The 22,555-nt window shown below is 31.2% G+C and overlaps 2 protein-coding genes across 4 annotated transcripts; both read right to left on the bottom strand.

The window, feature by feature from the left end:
* Window positions 1-5,765: 5,765 nt before the first annotated feature.
* LOC100781197 (UDP-glucose 6-dehydrogenase 1) lies at window positions 5,766-8,023 on the bottom strand. Of its 2 annotated transcripts, XM_041015883.1 has the most exons (3): window positions 7,971-8,023; window positions 7,803-7,850; window positions 5,766-7,438 (listed from the first exon to the last, which is right to left on the bottom strand). In XM_041015883.1, the coding sequence occupies exon 3, from the start codon at window positions 7,412-7,414 to the stop codon at window positions 5,978-5,980; it is 1,437 nt and encodes a 478-aa protein (XP_040871817.1). In that variant the 5' UTR covers window positions 7,415-7,438; window positions 7,803-7,850; window positions 7,971-8,023; the 3' UTR covers window positions 5,766-5,977. The 2 variants fall into 2 exon arrangements, with proteins under 2 accessions (XP_040871817.1, XP_006579517.1); XM_006579454.4 differs by lacking the exon at window positions 7,971-8,023 and having other exon boundaries at window positions 5,766-7,451; window positions 7,803-7,961.
* Window positions 8,024-13,015: 4,992 nt separating this feature from the next.
* On the bottom strand, window positions 13,016-20,209 carry DGK12 (diacylglycerol kinase 12). 2 transcript variants are annotated; one of them, XM_003524606.5, is made up of 8 exons: window positions 19,786-20,209; window positions 17,949-19,470; window positions 17,292-17,661; window positions 16,572-16,648; window positions 15,334-15,453; window positions 14,670-14,834; window positions 13,700-13,837; window positions 13,016-13,361 (listed from the first exon to the last, which is right to left on the bottom strand). In XM_003524606.5, the coding sequence occupies exons 2-8, from the start codon at window positions 19,110-19,112 to the stop codon at window positions 13,212-13,214; spliced, it is 2,184 nt and encodes a 727-aa protein (XP_003524654.1). In that variant the 5' UTR covers window positions 19,113-19,470; window positions 19,786-20,209; the 3' UTR covers window positions 13,016-13,211. The 2 variants fall into 2 exon arrangements, with proteins under 2 accessions (XP_003524654.1, XP_006579516.1); XM_006579453.4 differs by lacking the exon at window positions 19,786-20,209 and adding an exon at window positions 19,654-19,767.
* Between the last annotated feature and the right edge of the window lie 2,346 nt (window positions 20,210-22,555).

The raw sequence follows: 22,555 nt of genomic DNA, 5'->3' as shown, positions 1-22,555 counted from the left end.
GCTCTTCCACAAGCTCTACCTTTTTTTAATTAATTATAGATCTCGTTTCACTTTTGTACTTGGTCTTAATTTCTAACCACCCTAAAGTTGCTTTAATTTTGGAGAAATTGCCTTCATTCATGTTGCATACTTCTCTTGATGAAGTTTGATAATGTACAAAATCATAGCTCAAATGATTCCCAATGGCCTACATATATAGGTGAATTCAGTGCACATAATTGCTGACAAGCACTTGATTTCGAAGCTTTCTTTATCATTATTTTTTTCCATTTTAAGATTTACTTGGGGTTTTAAGCTGCTTTTTGCATACACCCTATTCGTGTAATTATGAGAAGGGGAAGTGTAAAAAGTTAGACAAAGGTTAGTTGAAGATGTAATAGATGTCTTAGCCACTTTGTTAAGGTTTCAATTTTTTATTGGTCAGTTTAGATGTGGCTGAAACATTAGTGATTGATTTTATAAAATGATTAGAAAGTAGAACTTTCTTTTCCTTTGGTGGGTGATTTGATAGTAGCAGATACTAATTTGTTATAAGCTGGACAGGCTTTAATCAAGTCACAACTCGCAAGCTAGTGTTTTCTGGCAGTTGAAGCCTTATATCTCAACTTTTTTTTCAGAAAAGTTCAGTTAAAAAATGAGTAATTACCCTCACTAAGATAAAAAAAAAAAAATAGATAATAGCCAAAGAATATAGATTTGTAGGAGACTTCATTTAACTACTTATATAGAACGTGTAGCTAAAAGGTGCATGTGTTGCTTCATTCAAGCAATAATGGTGCATGTGTTAGGGAGGAAGTCATCACCAGAAATGCTTTGGGGATACTCAAAAAGAATTATTAAATTTTCATGTAAGAAAAGGAAGTTTTGTCTGAGAAATAAAATAAGTTTTGTGATAATGTGGGACCAATAATATACCTGTCCTTTGTATGAAAAGTGAGGTTTGGTAAAGAAAACCACCATTATCGCGTTACAACCTTTGTATTTTGGAGCATTTGGTTTAACTACTAAGTGCTAACAAAGCAAAATGTCCCGTGCCAAGTTAATTTCAGCCTAATCAAAGTTAGTTAGGCATAATAATAAGAAGTGTACAATTTGCACATATGGGCCTATTAGGGGCAAACTGTTCCGGTAGGAAGTATAAAATTCTACACAGAAAGATTAGTGACTCTCTGGCTTTGTTTCCATACTCTGCTACAAGCCTAAATTCCTCACATTTCATTTACTCTATCTCTTCTCTAAATATGTATGGCTTTCAAATTTGAAATGTCCATGTGGGATGACTGGCTATATCTCAATTACTTAATAACTCAACTCTTTACCACGCCACCAATTTGTCAAGAATACTGTCAAATTATAATTATTAATTTAGTGTCTCGTGTCTTGTACACGTGAAATTTATAACCCATAAATTATTTAATATTATTGCATTTTTAATATATGTATATATTAGTAAAACTATAAATACTGATATATGTATTCAAATTGTTTTATATTTATGTATGTCTTATATAATTTTAGTTTGTATAAAATTATATCAAAAGGTTTTTAAAAAGGTGATTTCTTTGATCCATGTTAATGTGGATGAGTACATGTTTCTCAACGAGTAGGAGAATCAATCCACTCCTGTGTAATTTCAATAAATTGAGAAGTAAACATGAATAATCTGGCACCCTACAAGTACTGCTCCGAATCAAACCCAACTTTGACTGGAAGTAAATAAATTAATTATATTTTTCAATATATTTTTAATTAACTAATTTATATATCTTCTAATATCCGGTAAATTACATGATTGTGGCTAAATAAAAAATACTATTGATAATTGTACTAGTCAAGTGTATTGATTATTTTGATTAAAATTTGTAAATTTTATAACAATTTAAGATATACATATAAAAACAAATCTATATGTATAAATCTGTCACATTTTCTATGGAAAATGAAAAATAAAAAAGGAGAACAAATCACGTTTAGAATGCTAAAAAAATCTGTCAAATTTTTATTGTTTATGTTAATTAAAAATTAAATTTGGTTAAAATAAGTAATATCAATTATTTTCTGTTTTCACAATTTTTAATTTATGGTTTTTTGAATTTTTAAATAAATTTAATTTGAGTATGATGTTTTGACTTTTGAGTAAAAATTCATATAATTATAATTTAATTTTATTTAATCAAAATATTATTTATGTTTACTTTCATAAATTAAAATGATAAAATGTAAATAAACATTACATTATAGTAAGAAGATATAAAATCATAAAATAAAAAATAAAACTATAAAAATAAACTAATGAAAAAAGTAAATAAAAAAAATTATATTTGAGGAAGAAGATAAAAGAAATGAAATTATTCTATGTCAATTACTAATTTCTTTGGAACATAAAGATCCTTGAAGTAGGTATTATTTCTCGTAACAAAGTTTTCTTTGTATGCATCGACAATCAAACCTTGAAAATAAATCAATCCAATATCAATAAAAATATCACTAAAAATTATTACATCTTTCAATCACTTTGAATATTAGTGTAATATTATTGTCTTGTAACACATTGAAGACTAAATGACATGATGCGGAAGTGGAAAAAATTGTCATATATCAATACCCTAAAAATGATAAATTTGTATATCTATGCCAATCAAACAATGATAAACTTCATCATAAATAACATAAAAAATAGAAAAAAATGTTAATTGCGTGAACGGAGAACAGTTGTGATAGATAAGTAAAATCTTCTAATTGTATTTTCTTATAAATTTGAGTTTAAGTTTAAAATAGTATATATATATATATATATATACTATTATTAAAATAGGCGCCACGTGGCTTAGTTGTTTGATTAACATAATTAAAATAATCAGAAAAAAACCCAAAAATGTAATAATTATTATTTATTATTCTAAATTATTTTGAATTATTTATATAATTAAATGAAGATTACATATATATGATCATGTACTTTATTTTATTTTTATTAGTCATATTTTAATTTGAAATTTATCATTAAAAATAAAATAAGTTTATTTAATATTTTTAGAGAAAATCAATATAAAATTATTTTAAATAAAGGTGAATATCATTTTCATTTAATTCTAGAAAAATCTTATTAAATATTTTTTTTAGTTTGATATACCAAATTTATAAGGATTTAATGTGTTTTCATTCACAACATATTATTTATATTTTTGAAATTCAATATCATTAACATAATTTTTCTCTTTGCTTAAATATAAAAAATAGGTTAAATTAGTTTTTAATCTTTTAATTTATTTTTAATGTTTAATTTAGTATTTTTCTTGGTTCAATTTATTTCCCTAATTTTTAAAATTCGTTTGATTTAATCTTCTAATATTTTTTTATTCAATTTAATGCCTAATTTTTAAAAACAGTTCAATTTCAAGAGATGCAAACATTTAATCAATCAGGGCACTATGTCACTGCTGACGAACGTGATCTATGGTATGTTTCAACTTTCAAACATTTTACAAATAAATCACCAAAAGTGAAAAGTGGCAAATCCGATATTTCATTGACCGAAATGCATTCTTTTGTTTAGAGAAGTTGTCATCAAGTTACTGCGTTATAAAAAGCACGTTTTCTGTTTTAGTCGGTATGTAGTAGAAGAGTGTGATTATCCGAAAGCTTTAATTAACTCAACCCATCAAGCCAAAGCAAAAGAAAAAGAAAGATACAATCATAATTCATTCAATGCCAAGACAAAAATGTCGAGACGGAAGTACAAACACTCCATTGCCTTGTTTCCACAAAAATAGCAAGACAGATGAACTTACCCGGAAATCATAAAGAAAAAGAGTGGTGAAACAAGGAGAGAAAAAAGTTAAAAAGGAATCCCAATAACTCAATAAGTGTCTTCAAAATCATTCTTAGAGTGAAAAAAGAGGTCCAATGCCCAACTGGGTAAGCATGTATTTAGAAGGCTGATTCAAGTCCTTAAGAATAACTTTGATTATAGTCTGGATAACAGAGAGCCTCTCCTTTTTATAGAGAACCTTTCACCTAAACTACAGCTAAATTCAATGAAAGAAATATTGGAGTATTTTGTTGGTCTTCTATTGTGATAAACGCATATATATCGCAGAATCTATGCCATTAACCTTATTCTTTTCCATCTCAAATATATAAAAAAAATTAATTAATCACATTTAACTACACCAATATTACTTAAAAATTAAATTTGTTCCCAACTTACCTTTCATTGATACTTGCTATCAGAAATTTTTAAAAAGAAAGTCATTAAAACTAAAATCTTAATTAAATAAATGATATTTTAAAAATAATAGTATTAAATGAGATAAAGTTATTTGAGATTTTCTTATATTTGAAATGAAAGAAAATTATGTTTTTTGTTCGGATTGGAGGGAGTATCGTTTGTTATAAATAAATGCAGTTATACACTTATTCTCAGTTGTAAATGTCAAATGTTCAGCTATATAGTGTGAAACGTGATTAGTGTGTTGGGACTAACTAGGTTAACGACAGATTATTGGGCCAGTCCAATGGGCTGGTTTAGAGCTGGACCTAGGTCCACAACAAAAACCTTGTAAAATTAAAGAAATGAACTTGGAAAAATATAAATCGAATATTAATGCAATACATTAAAGAAGTAGTGCAAGTTAACATTTTTTAAAAATTCTTTTTTGATAATCTAACCGAATACAAAAAATAAAAATAAAGAGCTGCAACAAAATAGAATAAAATGAAAATAGGACATTTTCTACTAGTCTGAAGCACCAACTTTCAGTCACAGTTGGGTGAGTGCTAAAACAGAGTTGCCTCAAAAGTTAAATCGATTGCTGACTTCAGAAGCATACTCTTTGATCTTCAAATCACAGTTGATTCTTAACTTTTTTTGGGGGGCGTGTTCCAGTTCCACCTAACGTTATAGGTGTTTAATCCTGAGGAAAATCAGATTCTGCAAACGAAACAAGCTGATTATTGGATCCCACTTGTTTTTGGTGTTGGAATGACGCTTCTTCTGCACCATAATTACCTCCTAGAAAGAATAAGATTGCCTCACGCTTCAAGCATCAGAGTAATTATTTAGTATTTGATATTGATGCACCAAAACAACCACTAAGATTATTACAAATTTTGTCTATAAAATACTTACTGTAAAAGGAATAAAAGAGAGGAAAACGATAGATGCACATATTGATACTCTTGGGAACTTTCAAAATTACATTTTGTCCCTTCAATGCTAAAATCTGAAATCTTATTTCATGGGATTCAACTCAGATTCACCACATATATTAATGTTTCAACTTATATTTTGCAAAACTAGTAGGTAAAATTTTGGATAAAATTAAAAGCTTGAAAGTTATTTAAAAAGTAAAATTATGAAAGTTGATGATAAGTTGAGTAACTGAATTGAAAATATTCAGCGAAGTTAATCGTTGAATTAGCTCGTAAGTATATAATGATATAAAAAAAACTTAATTAACTTGAAATTTGGTAACTATATACATTTTAATAATTTTATTTTCATTTTTAAATATTTTTATTAAGTGAAATAAATAGTACAAATGGATTTTTATTATTTTTAATTTCTATAAAATTATATTTTGATATACTTCTCTCATTCAAAACAAATCATTTTTGTTCTTATTATTTGGACAATATTAAGTCTGATTTCTAACCTCTATATTAACATCATAGGAAAATCCATCATTAGAAACTAAATATATATATATATATATATAAATATAAACATGCAGAAGAAAAAGAATAAAAGACCAAACAAAAAATTATAGAGGATAAAATCTTATTTAATTATCCCAAATACTACAGTACAGCCTCAAGGCAGTTGCATTTTTATTTGAATATTTTATATATTAGCCAGCAACAGGTAAACAACTAACAACAACTAAAGCCCGTCTAATGCTTGAAATGATGTGAAAAATATCAAGTGGTGAAATGTCACAAAGGATAACATATTCCTACTCAATATTCATAATCTTCAAGCCTGTTGGGGCATGTTCTTTAGCCATTGTTCTAATGGCCTCCCAATTGAGTACACAATGAATCCAATTTCTCTCAGCTTGTCAACATTCAATATGTTTCTACCATCAAACACAAATGCTGGTTTGTGCATGTTGTCATACACCCTTTGATAATCAATGTTCTTGAACTCATCCCACTCTGTAAGAATGCATATCCCATGAGCTTCTTTAGTTGCCTCATAGGCATCTCCAACAACACTAACTTGTTTCACCATAGTAGAACTCATTGGCTGCTGGTCCCATTCAACACCATCCATTGACAAATCCTTTTGAATCTGCTCCTCAGTAACGCATGGATCGTAGATGGTCAAGCACGCGTTATCCCCCAATAGTCCTTTGCAAACATCAATTGCAGGTGTCTTCCTAGTATCACTAGTGTCTTTCTTGAAGGCAAACCCCAGAATTGCAATCTTCTTACCCGAAACCGTGTTGAACATCGATGTCACAACACGCTTCACAAAACGACTCTTTTGGTAGTCATTCACCTTGATCACTTGTTTCCAGTAATTAGCCACTTCAGTGAGGCCATTGCTCTCACATATGTACACCAAGTTGAGTATGTCCTTTTGAAAGCAAGAGCCACCAAAACCAACACTAGCATTTAGGAACTTGGGTCCAATTTTGGTGTTTTTGCTTAGAGCATGAGAAACTTGTGAAACTTCAGCCCCAGTGGCCTCACATAAGGCTGACATAGCATTAATAGATGAAATCCTTTGTGCCAAAAAGGCATTATCAGCTAACTTGGAAAGTTCTGCTGACCACAAATTGGTTGTTATGATTCTGTCTTCAGGCACCCAATGAGCATATATAGCCTTCAACTTTTGGATTGCTTCTAAACCTTCAGGGCATTGGTTCCCTCCAATGAGAACCCTATCAGGGTTTAGAAGGTCTTGAATAGCTGTTCCCTCAGAGAGAAACTCAGGATTTGACAAAATTTGATACTTGATGCCCTTGCTATTAGTATTATGGCATAGAATTTTCTCAATTGCCTCAGCTGTTCTAACTGGGACAGTGGATTTCTCAACAACAACTTTGTTACACCTGGAAACATCAGCTATCATCCTAGCTGCACTCTCCCAATAGGTCAAGTCCGCAGCCTTGCCGGCTCCAAGTCCTCTGATTTTTGTTGGGGTGTTCACTGAGACAAAGATTATGTCTGCTTCATGCACGTGTTTTTCAACATTGGTGCTGAAGAGGAGGTTCTTTCCTCTGCACTGATTCACCACTTGTTCTAGGCCGGGCTCGTAAATGGGGAGCTTGTTGCTGTTCCAAGCTGATATGCGAGAGTGTGAGATGTCAACCACAGCCACTTCAATTGAGGGGCATTTGAGGGCAATCACAGCCATTGTTGGACCCCCTACATACCCTGCTCCAATTCCACATATCTTCACCATCTTCTTTTGCTTACAAATTACAACCTGCGAATCATGTCTGATACTATTTCAGCTCAAACAAAATTTTGCATGCATTGAGTCACTAATAGATCGGCTTAGTGGGCAGAGTTTAAGTAAATTGCAAGTTCAAATTTAGTTGTCCTTATTGTTTTTTTTTTATTTAAAAAAAACAACACTACACTAGTAGTGTTTTCCTTCTTTCAATTGCCAATGAAACACCCATTTGAACATAGAAGTGAGTAGGAACATGCAGACTAAGTGAAGAAGAAAAAAAAAAGGAAGGAAAAGTAAATGACATAGGCAAAGTAACAGATATCTTATTGATGAGCAGGATATAGAAAAGGCAACCATAAGAGTTAAAAATGTGAAATTAAAAAACCGTAAGTACCTTATATTATAATTGGTAAATATCTTTGGGTGCAACGCTCAGACTTCACTGCAAAGGAGTACAATAAATTAAGTGAGGGAGAGTACAAATGATAAGATGAGGATTCTAATATGGGAATGCTGTTGGAAGATAATGCAATTCAGTAAAGCGAGAAGACAATCTCCTTACGTTCCAACTTTTGCTTTTGATATCGAACTTGACTTACGTTTCAACTTTTGCTTTTGAATTAATTTATGTGCCATTGGTTGGTAAAAGTGAAGTTCCAAAATACTTATGTCTACCAAAATCATTGGCTGCTAATAAAATCCACATTTTCTTAATAAAATTAAAATATTGTTAAGGCCTAGATTATTTCGATTGAATGTCCAAATAATGTTTATATGTTGATCCTACACTCAGTCAATGACGAATCCAAAAATTATTTTTAATAAGGACAAAGAAATAGTTCATAATATTTTCACTAACAAAAAATATTAATTTTTTTTATAAAATACACAATCTGATGATAAAAAATAAAAGTAATTAAATTTTTATAAATTTAAAAGGAAAAAAATGGGTAAAATTAGTATCAATTTGAATTTATATCTTCTTTTATTTGTTTACATTCTTTTATTTTAAAAAATCATCTTATAAGAACAATACCTATTTTTTATGGGGCTAAAAATAATAATTATTTAAAATATTTAAGTAAAAAAAATTATTTAGTGGGAGTAATTACCCCTATGATTCACTATGTGCATCTCTCCCTTGCTACAATGCTAAAAATTGAAGATTCAAAGTGTAAAGACTAAAAAAACATCAACCGATCGAAGACATAGGTCATCAACCATGAAGATTTATTAGAAATTTGTAGTAATTATTAGTAATTAAAATTTATACTCTAATGTTAGACTTCTACTACATAATAGGAATTGAAACTTATAAACACACGTATCCTATTACATTTATGATACTTTTATCTGAATCCTTAATCTCCACCCATTCTAATTTCTTCTCGAAATCCATTAATCTTTTAATTTTAATTTATTTATATTTACACTTCACTTTTTATTATCTTTTATTTTTAATCTGTTTTCTTGATCAATCTTCGAGATTGACAAAAAATTTAACACATTAACTCCATTCATTGTACATGTAGAACAGAAAAGGAAAAGGGGAATGCATTAATGGTATCCGTGAAACCGTAACTTGCTAACTCTTTATTATTTTCCTGAGCTTTGGGTTCATTGTCCACACCGTAACTTCTGTTTAAAACAATAATTTGTGTGGAAAATGAAATTACTATTACGTAGAAAGAAACTAATTTATATATAGATGGATACAAAAGGTAAATTATGAGTGACACCCTCGAAGAAGCAATTTACCATCTTCGGCCAAAAGTTGATGCCATAGGTGATTTGACTCTCGTATATTTTAAGTCAAGATCTAAGATTTGATTTTTGAGTTTGTACATATAATTATAATTTAAAATCTTATTTTACCTTAAAATAAATCAATTATATAAAAATAATAATTAAGTATCAAATAAGATATCTAACGTGCATTTAGTTTTAAAAAAAAATACTTAACCATCTTCCATGTCAAATTGGAAAGTACTAGGAGGTAAAGGTTTGGAAAAAACAAGACATCAAAGCCAAATTGGCTTATGGGTACTTCCAATAATTCAGCACCGAAAGATTATTTGATTGATAGGAAGGGACAGAGAACTGAGAGAACATCCAACAAAATAAAAGTGCCAGAAGTGAAAGACATCAGTCATCAGTGGTGCTTGTAGTTGTAACTTGTAAGCTTCACCAACAAGTGGCTGAAGGACACTTCAGCAGTTCAGCTGTGATGATATCATGAGATAAATACGTAAAGCCAAACAAAGGTTCTCGCATTTGACGAAGAATAGTTTATGTTTTTTTTATAAAAAAAAAATAGTTTATGGTTTATAGATAAAAGAAATTCATCATTACAATTTAATTCAAATACATGTATAGTATAATATTTTTATTATGTTTTTCTACGTGAACTTTTTTATTATGTTAATTGATCTTTTGTTATTTTTTTAAGGAGTGAATATTATATTATTATTACTATTATAACAATATATTAATGAAAAATATTTTCCTAACAAATATAAAATTATATTTTTATTTTTCTTATTATTTTATATTTATTTCATTATTTATATAAATATCTTCCATGTGAATAAAAATGAATCTCTTTATATTTCTTTTTAAAAATAAGTCTCTATCTATCATATGTGATAGATTATAATTAATCAAGATTATGATTTTATCAAATGAATTAATAATGTAAGAATTAGAATTTTATTGATATAATATATAACTTGATTTTTCTTCTTATTAATACTTTCTTTGTATTATTCTTACTATGAAAACTGATTTTATACATTAAAACATTATTGAATATTCTTCGAAAAAAATAGTTTGTCTATTATTGAATTTGTTAATTTTGATACATTCTAGGGAACATAATACTTTGAGCATAGTGACACTGTCAGATGTATTTACTTATCTAAAGATAGTGACTAAGTTATATGTATTAATCACCAATCTTGCGACCGAGATTAATGTTCTCGTTAAACAATCTACTAAGTTAGAAGCACACATGAAGCTTAACAATCTTGTCAGTTCCAAGGATTAAAAAAATTCTTAAAAAATTAGGAATTATAAAATCAAGAAGGCCTTAATCTAAGATATGGTTACTCTTAAATAGTACTCTAGAAAAGTACGTAAACATAATTAGATTCTCTATTCTAGAAGAAACTCAAGTATCTAAAATTAATGAAAATAACAAGATTATACACAATGTCATGAATGGATTACTATGGAACTAAAATAAAGTCAATATTGATGATATTTTGCATATAATGTTTGCAATGTGATGATTGATAATGAAAATCATAAACCAAAGTACATTGAAGAATGTAGCTAGACAAATGAATTATTGGTCAAAATAGAAAGATGTAGTCGAGGAAGAAACACACTTGCAAAGTAAAAGTTTTTGGACCTATATATATAGTTATATGTAGTTATATTTTGTTCTCTCTCATTTTGTTTTTTTTTTTTTAAAAAAAAAAAAACAAGGAACCAATAGAATGTGTTACAATTCCTTTTAAGACGAAAAGTTATAAACGACCATCCCATTTTGAATTGGATTGGGGTGGATAGAGAGAGAAAAGAAAAAAAATGGCAAGAAAATGATAAATATAAAATCTGATATGATAGAAAATATAAAGTGAATTGTATGTTTATAAGGATTCTTTTAAGAATATGCATGCCTACTCACTGAAATGTAGACAACCATCACTATTAAAAAGAGTGCATGGCCATGTCACCTGCGAGAAGTGCTTGCTGTGTCTCCGAGCTTTTGAACTGTTGTTACATAGGAGAAGTCACTGAACCTTCAGAAACCTAGTTGCTTCGATATAAATCAAGGGCATGAGAAAAACGTAGAAAGCAATGCAATCATCTTGCTAATAACGTGTTTTGACTACGTTACTTTCAAGGCAAGGTAACTAACTTCCATTTTTCTTTAACAGTGCACATTCTGAGTTTCTAATAAAAAAATACAGTGAACAATGAAAGTGCAGTTAGGTATGAAGGTTTTGGAAGAGGTTGGTGGCCATGTACTTAACCCGTTCTTTCTTCCTCTTTCATGGAAAATCTAGAGATGAAACTCTGGGCCCTCGCGCTCTCTTGCGCTAAAGACATCGCAAAATGCTCTGTGCGTAATGAAACTATCCCTCCTTTAAGAAAGATACACGTATTCACATCACATTACATTGACGAGAAAAAAAATAAAATAAAAGAGAAGCAATGAAGTATTTTCATTATTATTTTGATTTTGATTTGGATACCTAGAGAACAAGGTTCCGCAGTCGCATCTGTATTCTCTGGTACCGCAAGTTTTCATATGAGCCTTCCAATCGGAGTGTACGGCGTATTTCTTAGAACAGCGTTCGCATTGCCACTTTTTCTCACCGTGTTTTCTGCAGAAGTGCTTCTTGATGCCGGTGAGGTCGCCGAGCGCCCTTGCGGGGTTGTGGTGGACGCAGGAAGGTTCGGGACACACGTAAGCTTTCTTCCGTGGCTCTTTGCTCCCTCGCTGCCGCAGCTTCCACGGCAAGTTGTGGCCGCGCCGGTGAAGCTGTAGGTTCTGATCGCGCTGGAAGCCTTTGTTGCAGATTTGAGTGCGTCGAGAACCTCGGGCTTTGAAGGGTTTTTAGGGTTCCAAGGAGCTGAATGGACGCGTAGAGGAGAGGAACAGACTCCAAGAGTGCGTGAAACTCGACGTTCAGGATTTAATTTTAAATTTGAAAAGATCTTTTAAAACGGTTCTACAAGGACCGTCTTTGAAAACTATAATTATTTACAAAAATACCACCGCTATCCAAATGACGACGGTTTTTGGACAACCGTTCTTAAATGCGCGTCGTAAAAAACCTTTTCTTTAGTAGTGAGAATGAGGAAGCAGTGACTCCTACAAGGAGACTCAACATTGAGTACAATGGCAGTGACCTATGCGACTCATTTGAGTTCAAACAGATAACTTTACAACTCAACGAGGCCATTCAAACCTCAAACGAATCTTCACCAGCTTACAAAGAAATGACGCACAGGCACAAGCTTAAAAAGGCAATTCAGGGCTCTAATGGCTCGTCGCCATCATTAGTCTTCCACCTAAATTCACCTATTTATCGTCGCCACCTGAAGCGTCTCTACAAAGAAAGCACAAAGGCACCAAGAAGAATTTTCAGTCCACCAGTACCGGATAAACCAGCTTGCGTAAGAGGAATAAGAGAAAAAGGTTTTGTTACTCGCCTGTGGTTAAAGGTTTACTAGGGAAGAAGCATGAAGGTGAAGGGGGGAGAAACCAACCCTCGAAAGCATTTTGACAAACTCTTCATGTAGAGTAAAGAGTCACCCATTATGATTTATGCAGAGGTAATGCTAAAAAAAACAGGTCAATAAAATTTTCGATTTATGGTATGAAGAAAAATTAAAATAAGGTGCAACCATGCCTAAAACATTCCTTCTGAGTTCTAAGTCGCAACCATTTACTATATTGTTCAATAAATCTATATATGACGGCTTTTAATCTTTCTTAGGATCAGAAAAATAATCATCCTCTCCTCACAATTTATAGCACATAAAATAATGGACATGCCAAACGTAAGCAACTTGCTGCATTGGGGCTTGATATTTGGTACATATAACTGTATATTGCTGATTTCATTCTTTCTTTTCATGTAAAGATTCGTAATACACAAGCCTGCTTCAGAAGTAGCAGGAAGTTTGGACAAAAGATTCAAAAAGGAAAAGTAATACACAAAGTGTGCAAAATATATTTCAAAAGAAATACAAAATCTTTAATCACATTCGCAGGGTGGAGAGAATTCTAGGACAGCCTCAGTGCCATTTCATGAAGAAGAGCTCGCTTTTGTGAAGCATTAATTACATTATGTGTTTCAGCATTCTCAAGCACTTCAGCAATTATTGCAGATGCAGGGCCAAGGGGTTCCTCAGCCACCCTCTTCAACATGAAAGCCTGAACAACCACAATAAAGAAGAATAAGCAAACAGATGTTGATGCATTTTATTGGTGGAACAGTTAGAAATCAATAATGTAAGGATAAAAAATCAGAAACATCTGATTCAAATGACAAAACTATATTTTGTCATAATTTTTTCTTAGCAGCATTCGATCATTTCCCAAGATATAGGAAAGTTGTGAATTTCTGTGGCAGAAGTCATTTTCTTTAGGAAAATGCATAAGCAGATTCTTCCAGTTATTATACAGTGCAAGGATATCAAACTGCAAAGCAAGTAACACAAAGGAGCTGATGCTGCCTTTAATTCACAACGGAAGAGTTTTAGAATGATAACCTGGCCATGATGGGTTATGTTAATTGTGCAGGGTTGCTGAAACCAAGGCTCTCCATCAATTTGAACAGGAAACATGGCAAACAATTGTATCTTAATTGACTGTCCTTGTGCAAGTCTTCGAGCTCGAGAAAGCCCGACCTGTTTTGACAAAGCCATTGTCAGAGAATTTGAGTATTTGAGCTTCCATGATTTCATAGTTCAAATAAACACCCTAGAACTTAATCTAGACAAACAAACCATGTCTTAATTCTACAGTTCAAATAAATTATGAAAGAGAGCTGAAATAGAATAGGATACTGAAATAAAGCACAAGTAACAGAGGCCACAGACTAAATACAACTGAGATGCAGTTTCACTTCCACGCAAAACATTTTTTTTTTGCTCAGCAAAAATAGGTGTATATATATATATATGTGGAGTACCAGAGGTACTATAAATACATACTAAGATTGGGTAGATAGCTGATTCTTATTGTTAGACTAGTAAGTCTGAATAGGAAACAAGCTAACCCCATTAAAAATATTACAAATGTCCTGCACCTGCTATCCTTTCCTAATTACAAAAGCTTCTCTTAGATTAGTGGACCATTGGTTAAAGTGCAGTCCAAAGTCTTTCTCCGTAGATTTAATCCATGTCCAGATTAGATGTACTGCATCCTCTAACAGCTTGCTTCCATTGAATGTTTGATTTGAAAAAACTATCCTATTTCTATGCTGCCAGATAGTCCATGTTAAAGCTACCTACCAGCACTTTCACGCAAAACATGATTTAAAACAAAACGAGAAAAGCACTTCATGCTTTAGTTCTTAGTTGTAGTTCTTTTTTTTTTTAGTTTAATTCAAGAAGAAAAGAGTCACCAACATAATCTTTAAATCAATGTCAAAACTCAAGCAGTAGACCCTTTAGCTACAGCATGATGTACGTACTAAAGTAGCATATCACTAGTATGGGAATCCAGGATTCATTTTACCTGAAGTTTCCCGAGGTGCCATGTTCCAGATATGCTCACAACTTCAAGTATCTTATCATGCATGGATTGTTGATCAAAATTATCATAATTTTCATCCTCATTTTGCCACAAATCTACACCTCCCATGTAGCTTCCAATATTTGCAACAAGCACACCTTCCGCATCCTAAATTAATTGAAAACCAAATTGAATAATTCAGTAAAAGGACCTTGCTCTTATTTTTGGTGGGGGTAGGTTGCAGTGTAAAAGAAATTAAAAAAAGGAAGTTCTGATTTAAAAAATTGAGTAAATTACATTCACATCCTGTCACCAAACTTAAATGTCCCCTCTATGTTCAAAACCTACAAATACACACCCTGATTTGAATTTTCACATGACAAATAGTCCCTTCCATTAACTACTTGTCAAAAGAGTTAACACCATGCTGACATAAGAAAAGATATTAGAAACATAATGTCAAAATTACAACTGTGGTTCCCAACACATGATAGAAATACAGGTAAAAGTATAGGTAATTTACACTCAAATTACATCTTAATATTATAATATATTTAGACTTCAGAGTTAGTCACTTATGAAAAAATAATAATTTATAATCTAAGAAATTATACCAGAAAGAGTGATGTGAACCAAAATAAAGATTATTCATACTTAAATGACTCACCTCAGGGACCTCAATTTCAACTCCATCAACCTCAACTCGAATCTGCCAAGGTAAATCTGCAAATGTCCTATCCATAATACTTTTAGCACCTTCTCTTGCATATAGAACTTTATTCATAAACTGCACATGTTAGAGTAATTTCAGAATTTAATATAGAATTTCCACTATATAAGATCATTGTAAGCATATTAAGATAACTGTGAAATAATGCAGCAAACAATTTTTAAGTGTCGTATTGAAACCTCTGCTGCAAGGTTCTAATTGATAAAAGTCAAGCAATCACCAGTTCATGTAAATCTGTTATTCTAAGTGTGAATACAACAGACTTGAAAGGAAAGGTCATTCATCTCCCATGGAAGGGTGTCAGACAGATCAAGATCACTACTAGACAAGCTAAACAAAATGTCATTAGATTCAACCCAATATATCAACAAAATTAGTTTTTGAAATAGTGCATATCGTCCGCTATAGTGTGTCAAACAAAAAAAAAATATTCAATTTGGATCTCCAAAACGAAGCACAAGCCCGGTGACAAACCAGGTCACAAAGGGATAAACCAGTGTCCCACGTCCTATGATCACAATAAGTATGTTGATGTTAATCGGTAATTCAAGAACCAAACAAAATTTATTAAAGGGAATAATCTACTCCTATATTATACATCAGAATACACAACTTAGAGAGTAAACCAGAATAATCTACTCCTTTGGATGTGCATTTCACATACTATCTCCGCAACTAGCCAAAAAAATTCTCTCAACATCTCAAACTACCCTACTTTTATTTTTATCCCTGTACTCTATCTACTGGCTTTTATCTTTATCTCTAAAATAGGTTTTTAAGAATTTTTAAAGAAACTGTTAACAGTTACAAAAAATATATCACAATTTTAATTATTCACTGTAAATCTATAATCAATTTTATATATTATAAATTATAATTATGATATAATTTGTATATTAAAATATTATTTATTATAATTTTAATTATTATATAAAAATAAACATTTATCCTATCCAATGCATAAACTAAAATGTCTTAATCCAAGAGCCAATTTTAAAATTATGCTAAAACTAATCTATGTAATTAAATTTCCATTCACTGAAAGAGAAAGCAATTTATATGGCACAATCATCCAACAAAACAATAAAAATAATCTTATACCACACAACTAGCCTCCTATTAATACACAACTAGCCAATCGACTCAAAATTCAGTTCCAATTAGACACCAAATACCTGGTTATAAAACTTATCTGGATTCTCTTCACGCAGATTATGAATGTCCAAAGCAACCTTTGCATCACAACCAATTCCTAAAACCAAATATTTGTTAGATTCAGAACTAGTCAAAATGATGCAAGAGATGTGTGCTTGGGAAGAATAAAATAAGAGAAAAATAATTGCTTTTTTTAGTTCAAAAACACTCTTGAGAAATTGCATAAAAAACAAAAAGAGATAAATTTTCCTAAAAAAGCTATTCCAAACACGCACAATCATAGCTTGACAATTAGCAAATGGTGTAATCTAACAAAATGCAAGTGATATACAACTAACGTTTAGTGTTTACAATGAAAGGCAGACAAAGAATAGCAACTTATTATAATTAAACTAAATCAATGAGATAGCAGACAAATTTGCTCCTGAATTGAATACCCAAATTCATATATGTTAAACCTAACTTCAACTATCCAACACAATTTGAGCAGAATCAGACTTGACAGGACAAAATCAACACAGTCAGCCTTTCAATTTGCTTCAACTAGATTCACAATCAAACAAGAGTACCAGACCATGCTCCAGACTCCTAAAGACATCTTTCTCTCCATCTATAACCCACCCAACCCCCTATCCACACCACAAAGAAACTAGCTCCATATCAAAGTTTAATCCAGATGCTTTAAACCTACAAATTTTAATATAATTAACAGTAACAATGAGAAATGTGCGTTCACATACCAAGATAATTGTTCATAAACTTTGTTGGTAGCAGCTGTTGTTTTCCTTGTGGATTACTAATTGTTACCTTCCAACGGTCAAGAACTGTAACAGCAGCATGTTCTATGTGATGCAAAAATGTAGTAAGACCCCCTTGCCTCTCCACTGGACCCAAGCCACCTCCCCAGGAGAGAACTCTAGCGAGATCATTTCCTGTACCAGCAGGAAGAATAGCAACTGGGGGAGGGGAAACAAAATTTTGCTTGTCTATTGCATTCAGAACCCAACCAACAGTACCATCTCCCCCACATACAAGAACTCTGAAGTGAGACACCTTTCTAAACAAATAAAGTCCCATCTCTGGCCCCTGTGTTGAGCTCAATTCAAACACCTAAACAAAACAAACAAAGGTTCAGTAATCATGTTGGCAAAGAGTATCTCCAACAAGCAAGAGGATTATTTTAGCCATTTAGGAGTCTTTCAAGTATACCACTAGAAGATAGTAACTATTCTGTAATCTCGTAGTGTTTAGGTCATTTTGTAATTTGTATAAAGAGACGAGTGCTTGATGAACAGTAGCAACTTGGTTAACTCAGCAGTGCATCAAACAAAATTGGAAGCAACAGTCAAATACTACATGATAACCATATTTTGTAAAATGCAGCCAGAGTAACAAACCTGAACAGGATTTAAAAGGATATTCAGACGCATTCTAAGTGAGTCTCCACGCTGGGCACCACTCTTCTTGTTTATAAAAACTAACAATGGTCTTGCATCCAGAGGCAAATCAATCAAATCATATTTCTGCTTCACTCCTAATGAGTGGGATTCATCCTTCTGGTTGATTGATGAATTCCGTCTAAGACTGGGTTTCCTATCCAATTTATTATCTACTTCATTATCTTGATGTTGAACCCCCTTATTCGAGCTACTTTTTTCACCCACTTCATGATGACCATTCTGTATTTGATGAGAATCACCAGTGCTTTCTGTGGACACTTCACCAATGCTCTCACTATTCCCAGATTCAACAGATAGTTCATTTCCATGCTTGTACTTTTTGCTCTGGTTCCTAATACTTGCCCGAACTGATGATGCTATTTCATTTGCCCCATGAGTAATTGAGCTCAAAAATCCACCTGGCAAGTTCCAGTTCAATTCCTTCACATACAGTGGTGATAGTATCAATCTTCTAAATTGGCCCAAATCGCAAATATCACCTGTTTCATTAGACATTGTACTATGACAATCAACATGTACTAAACGTTGGCACCACAAACAAGACCATATAGGGGAACCACTGAGGAACGTCCCACCACATAGCTCTTCACAGTAACTACAGAGAGCAGTTTCGTCAGGTTGGTCAGCTACATCTGTCCAACAAACAGTCCATTGGTGTGTGACATGCTCATATCCAATCATAGAAACACACTTGCAGTCCTTGTGTGCACTAGAGGAACAGCTCAGATGAGCTACTGCACCACAAGTACAGCAACGGTGGATGAAACCTTCAGAAGCTACAATAGGTCCTAGAGTTTGAGAGGGTGACACGGACTTAAAGCATACACAGCAGTTTAAATTCTTTGCACGAGATGCAGATTCTAAATCCCATGTATGAGGGGCCGCAGGAATTTTGTGCCTTGCCTTTGGGTTTTTCTTAGATCTAGCTATTGCTTTCATCCAACTTAGATTGATGTTTCTCCTCCATTGAAAGGCCGTGTAGGCTATGGTCAACATTCCAACAAGAGCAGCAACAAGAAAAGATATAATGAAAAGCTGATCAGTCGGATTCTTGGTATTCCAACTGTAAAATAACAACTCAAAATCTCTTTCATCATCCATTCCTCAACTATATGATTCAAAAAGATACAACTGTATTGCTTGTATAATTTGCTTGGTTGTGACGATCCAAGTTAACTACGAGTCTACGATAAATGCCTCCTAACTAAACCTCATGTGTATAAACAACATAAAGAAATCACACCCCATATGTATCATTCTTCAATCAAAATTCATACATGGGCAATTACAAGCTGGTTAATACATGAACACTCATCCTCCTTCTCTCAAAAAACATATTGAACAAGAAAGGCATTCATCATCCCTATTTTTTGTCAAAAGCATCTTCTATTAATCTTTTTTTGCTAACTTCAAACTTCCAAACCCCAGCAACGGTATGAACGGCAAGCATAAAGAATACCTGCATCCAAAAAAATGTTGAACATTAAAATACGGGGGAGAAAAACAATTTCCAACATATTACTCTGCGTGTTGTTAATGCTCATCATATATTATAATTATAACAAAACAAAAAGCGTAAGTCTATATGGCATAAATGCTACATTCTAAAAGAAACAATTTATAGAGCGGCGAAAACGCCAACCTCAATTTCTCAGAAACGAAACAGACACGAAACTCATTCCCAATCAGCTATAGCATCAATTAAAAATAAAATAAAATATCAATAATTAAGAATTGATCATTCATTATTATGGCATGAACGAAAGTAGCTTACAGTTGCGGTTGCGCATGCGAGATCGAGATTATTAGATCAAACCCTAGCTGATCGAGACAGTTGGAAATGAAGCGAGAAAAAGAAAAAGAAAAAAAAAAAAGAGAGAGATTGAGACAGATAGAATCTATGCAAGCAAGTTCCGAAACAGAGCGTACATTTTTTTTAATAGGGAACAAAAGAAAAATTATTTTAGAAAAACTGGAAGAAAATTAAATCTAGTTCTCTATGTTTCTTTTTGAGTGCTCTCAGTCATAACTTATAAGAGTGAAATTAATAGTATTATTTTGAAACTTGTTTGCTGGGAGAAGGTTCTATACTGGAGATGTGACCTGAAAGAATCTCCATACGAATTGGATTCCTACGGTTTTTTTTACTAAGCCATGAGTATTCTTCAAATATTTCGAATCCGAAATCCGGAATCAATGTTTAAACAAAAATAGTAGTAATTTATATAACTTAATCAACGCACTTATGGTAAAAACTCAACTTTGCGATATTAAAAACATCATTCATAAGATATTTGAAATTTTAATAATATCTTCCATATTTTTAAATGATTGCGTTTTTAATTTTAAGAGTTATATTCTTTAATGAATATGTCTTAGAAGTTTTCCTTCAACAAAAGTATGTTTAATTTTTCTTTTTATCTCTTTTAATTTATCATTTTCATTTTTAATTTTAATTTTCTTAAAAGATATTATTAGTCATAGGTAAAATAAATTTTTATTATAATATGAATTTTTTATTATAAATATAAAATATAAATTATATGTTTAAAAGTATTTAACAAATTTTACCATTTTTGTGTGTATTTTACTCACATTTTTTCAAATTTTACTTATTAAACATTAAATATAATGGCGTGCTAACATGTCCTTACAAAAAGACCCTAAAAAAAAAAACAATATGATATCATTGAGTAACAAATTAATGTTGTTCTGGAGAAACTAGTAACAAAATGATGTGATTTTGTTTTTTAAGACATTTTTTAGCAATACGTCAGAATGTCGTTACACTTTTTTTTTTTTACACAGGCATTTTTTTAATAATGTGGTTACATATTTAATGGAATAATGGTCATGTGTTGTTAATTTAATTTTTTTTACAAGTTTGTATGATTTTTAAGATTGAATGAAAATATAAAGCTGATTTACATAGTTTATTTTCTCATATAAAAAATTACCTATTTATTTTGTTTAAAAAGATATTCAGCCGTTCAATAAAAAATGATATTCACTTGAAAAAAAAATATTTAAAGCGCTGATATGGGAACAGAAGAGTCTTCTCCTTCTGGGAATTGAGCCACGTGTAAACGCATCAATTTATGGGGTTCTGTCGGCAATATGATGTGTTGTTGTCATTTCAAAAATAGAGAAGTTGCTGGTTGAACACGTCGCCAACTCTCTAGTCTCTACGCTAGAAAAGTATAGAAATGTATCATTCCAACTTCCATCCACCTATTATTGGTACACTTTCTGTTCCTCATTTTCTTTTTAAGAATTCAAGGAAAGTATTTTTTTCTTTATTTTTAATTCTAAACTTTACTTTTTTTAATGTTTGAAAAATAATAATTTATAAAAGTATAATTAATGAATGACTGAAATTTATAAAAGTAACAATAAGTGGTTGATTTTTTTTTATTCATTGGAAAAATGGTTGAAATTGCCTCCTCATTTCTAATTTAACCTCAACTTATAAGATGTTATTTGTAAAAGAGGTAAATTTTAAAGATTAATTAGAATAAAATTAAAACTTAAGATGCAGAGACAAAGTTCAAAAATTAATTGGGATAAAATACATCTATTAAAAAAAGATTAATTCAATTTTAAGAATCATGTAATTTATGAATCAAGTGGAATGAAATAAGATATAAAAGTCTAGGGTGTTTTAAAACTTTTTTGTTAGGATAAAAAAAAGTTAAATTTTTTTGAACTATTATTGAAACAGAGTATTTATTAATGTTCGTGTCAGAGAACATAATTGATTATCTTTATTAAAATTCTTCATTTCTAATCACATTTTTTTTATTCAGAATTTAAACCTAAAATTAATATTTATTATAAAATATGTCATAATGATACATGGATACTTGCCTAATATAAACACCTCTCCCAATAAAACATAATTTATTGTTGTGACAATCAACAATTTTATCAACCTTAATCTTTCGCTATTACCATTCCTTTGTTTCAATACATAAACTTAGGTTTACATGCTTAGCATTGTTTAATTTTTTTAGTGTCGTAAAAAAATGGTAGTGTTTAATAGCTAAAAGTGATCACTTTAGAAATTTTTGGTATGAGTTACAGTTTGTAGTTTATGGGAGACAATTCTTTTTTAATTGAATATTATCGTAATCGACAATAAATTTTTGGTATTTTACATATTTACATATCCAAAAATTTAATTTTAAGACCATTAACTACGCTGAAACTCAAATTTAATTAAGCTAGAACTAAAATTTAGAACAACCTCACATTCTACGGTACATCTTCTATCAAATATAACAGCTAATTTCAAAATATAAAATGTGTTTTTAACTTTATACTTTTTATCAAACTTTATCTTAATCCCTATATTTTCAAGTTGATAAAATTAGTCTTCAAATTGTTTTAGTCCTTTCCACCAAGTCCATTAGTGACACGACAAATAAATGATTAATGATTTTTTTATAATTAAGTAGATGATTGATGTTTTGTAAACTGTGACGGTTTAATATTCCAAAAATTTAGATGTGAAATCTGAGTATACTTAATTTTTCTTTTAGCAA

The sequence above is a fragment of the Glycine max genome, chromosome 5 (assembly GCF_000004515.6).
Source record: "Glycine max cultivar Williams 82 chromosome 5, Glycine_max_v4.0, whole genome shotgun sequence".
Taxonomy (NCBI): domain Eukaryota; kingdom Viridiplantae; phylum Streptophyta; class Magnoliopsida; order Fabales; family Fabaceae; genus Glycine; species Glycine max.
The sequence above is the reverse complement of the archived record's forward strand: the minus strand, read 5'-3'. Positions and strand labels throughout refer to the sequence as shown.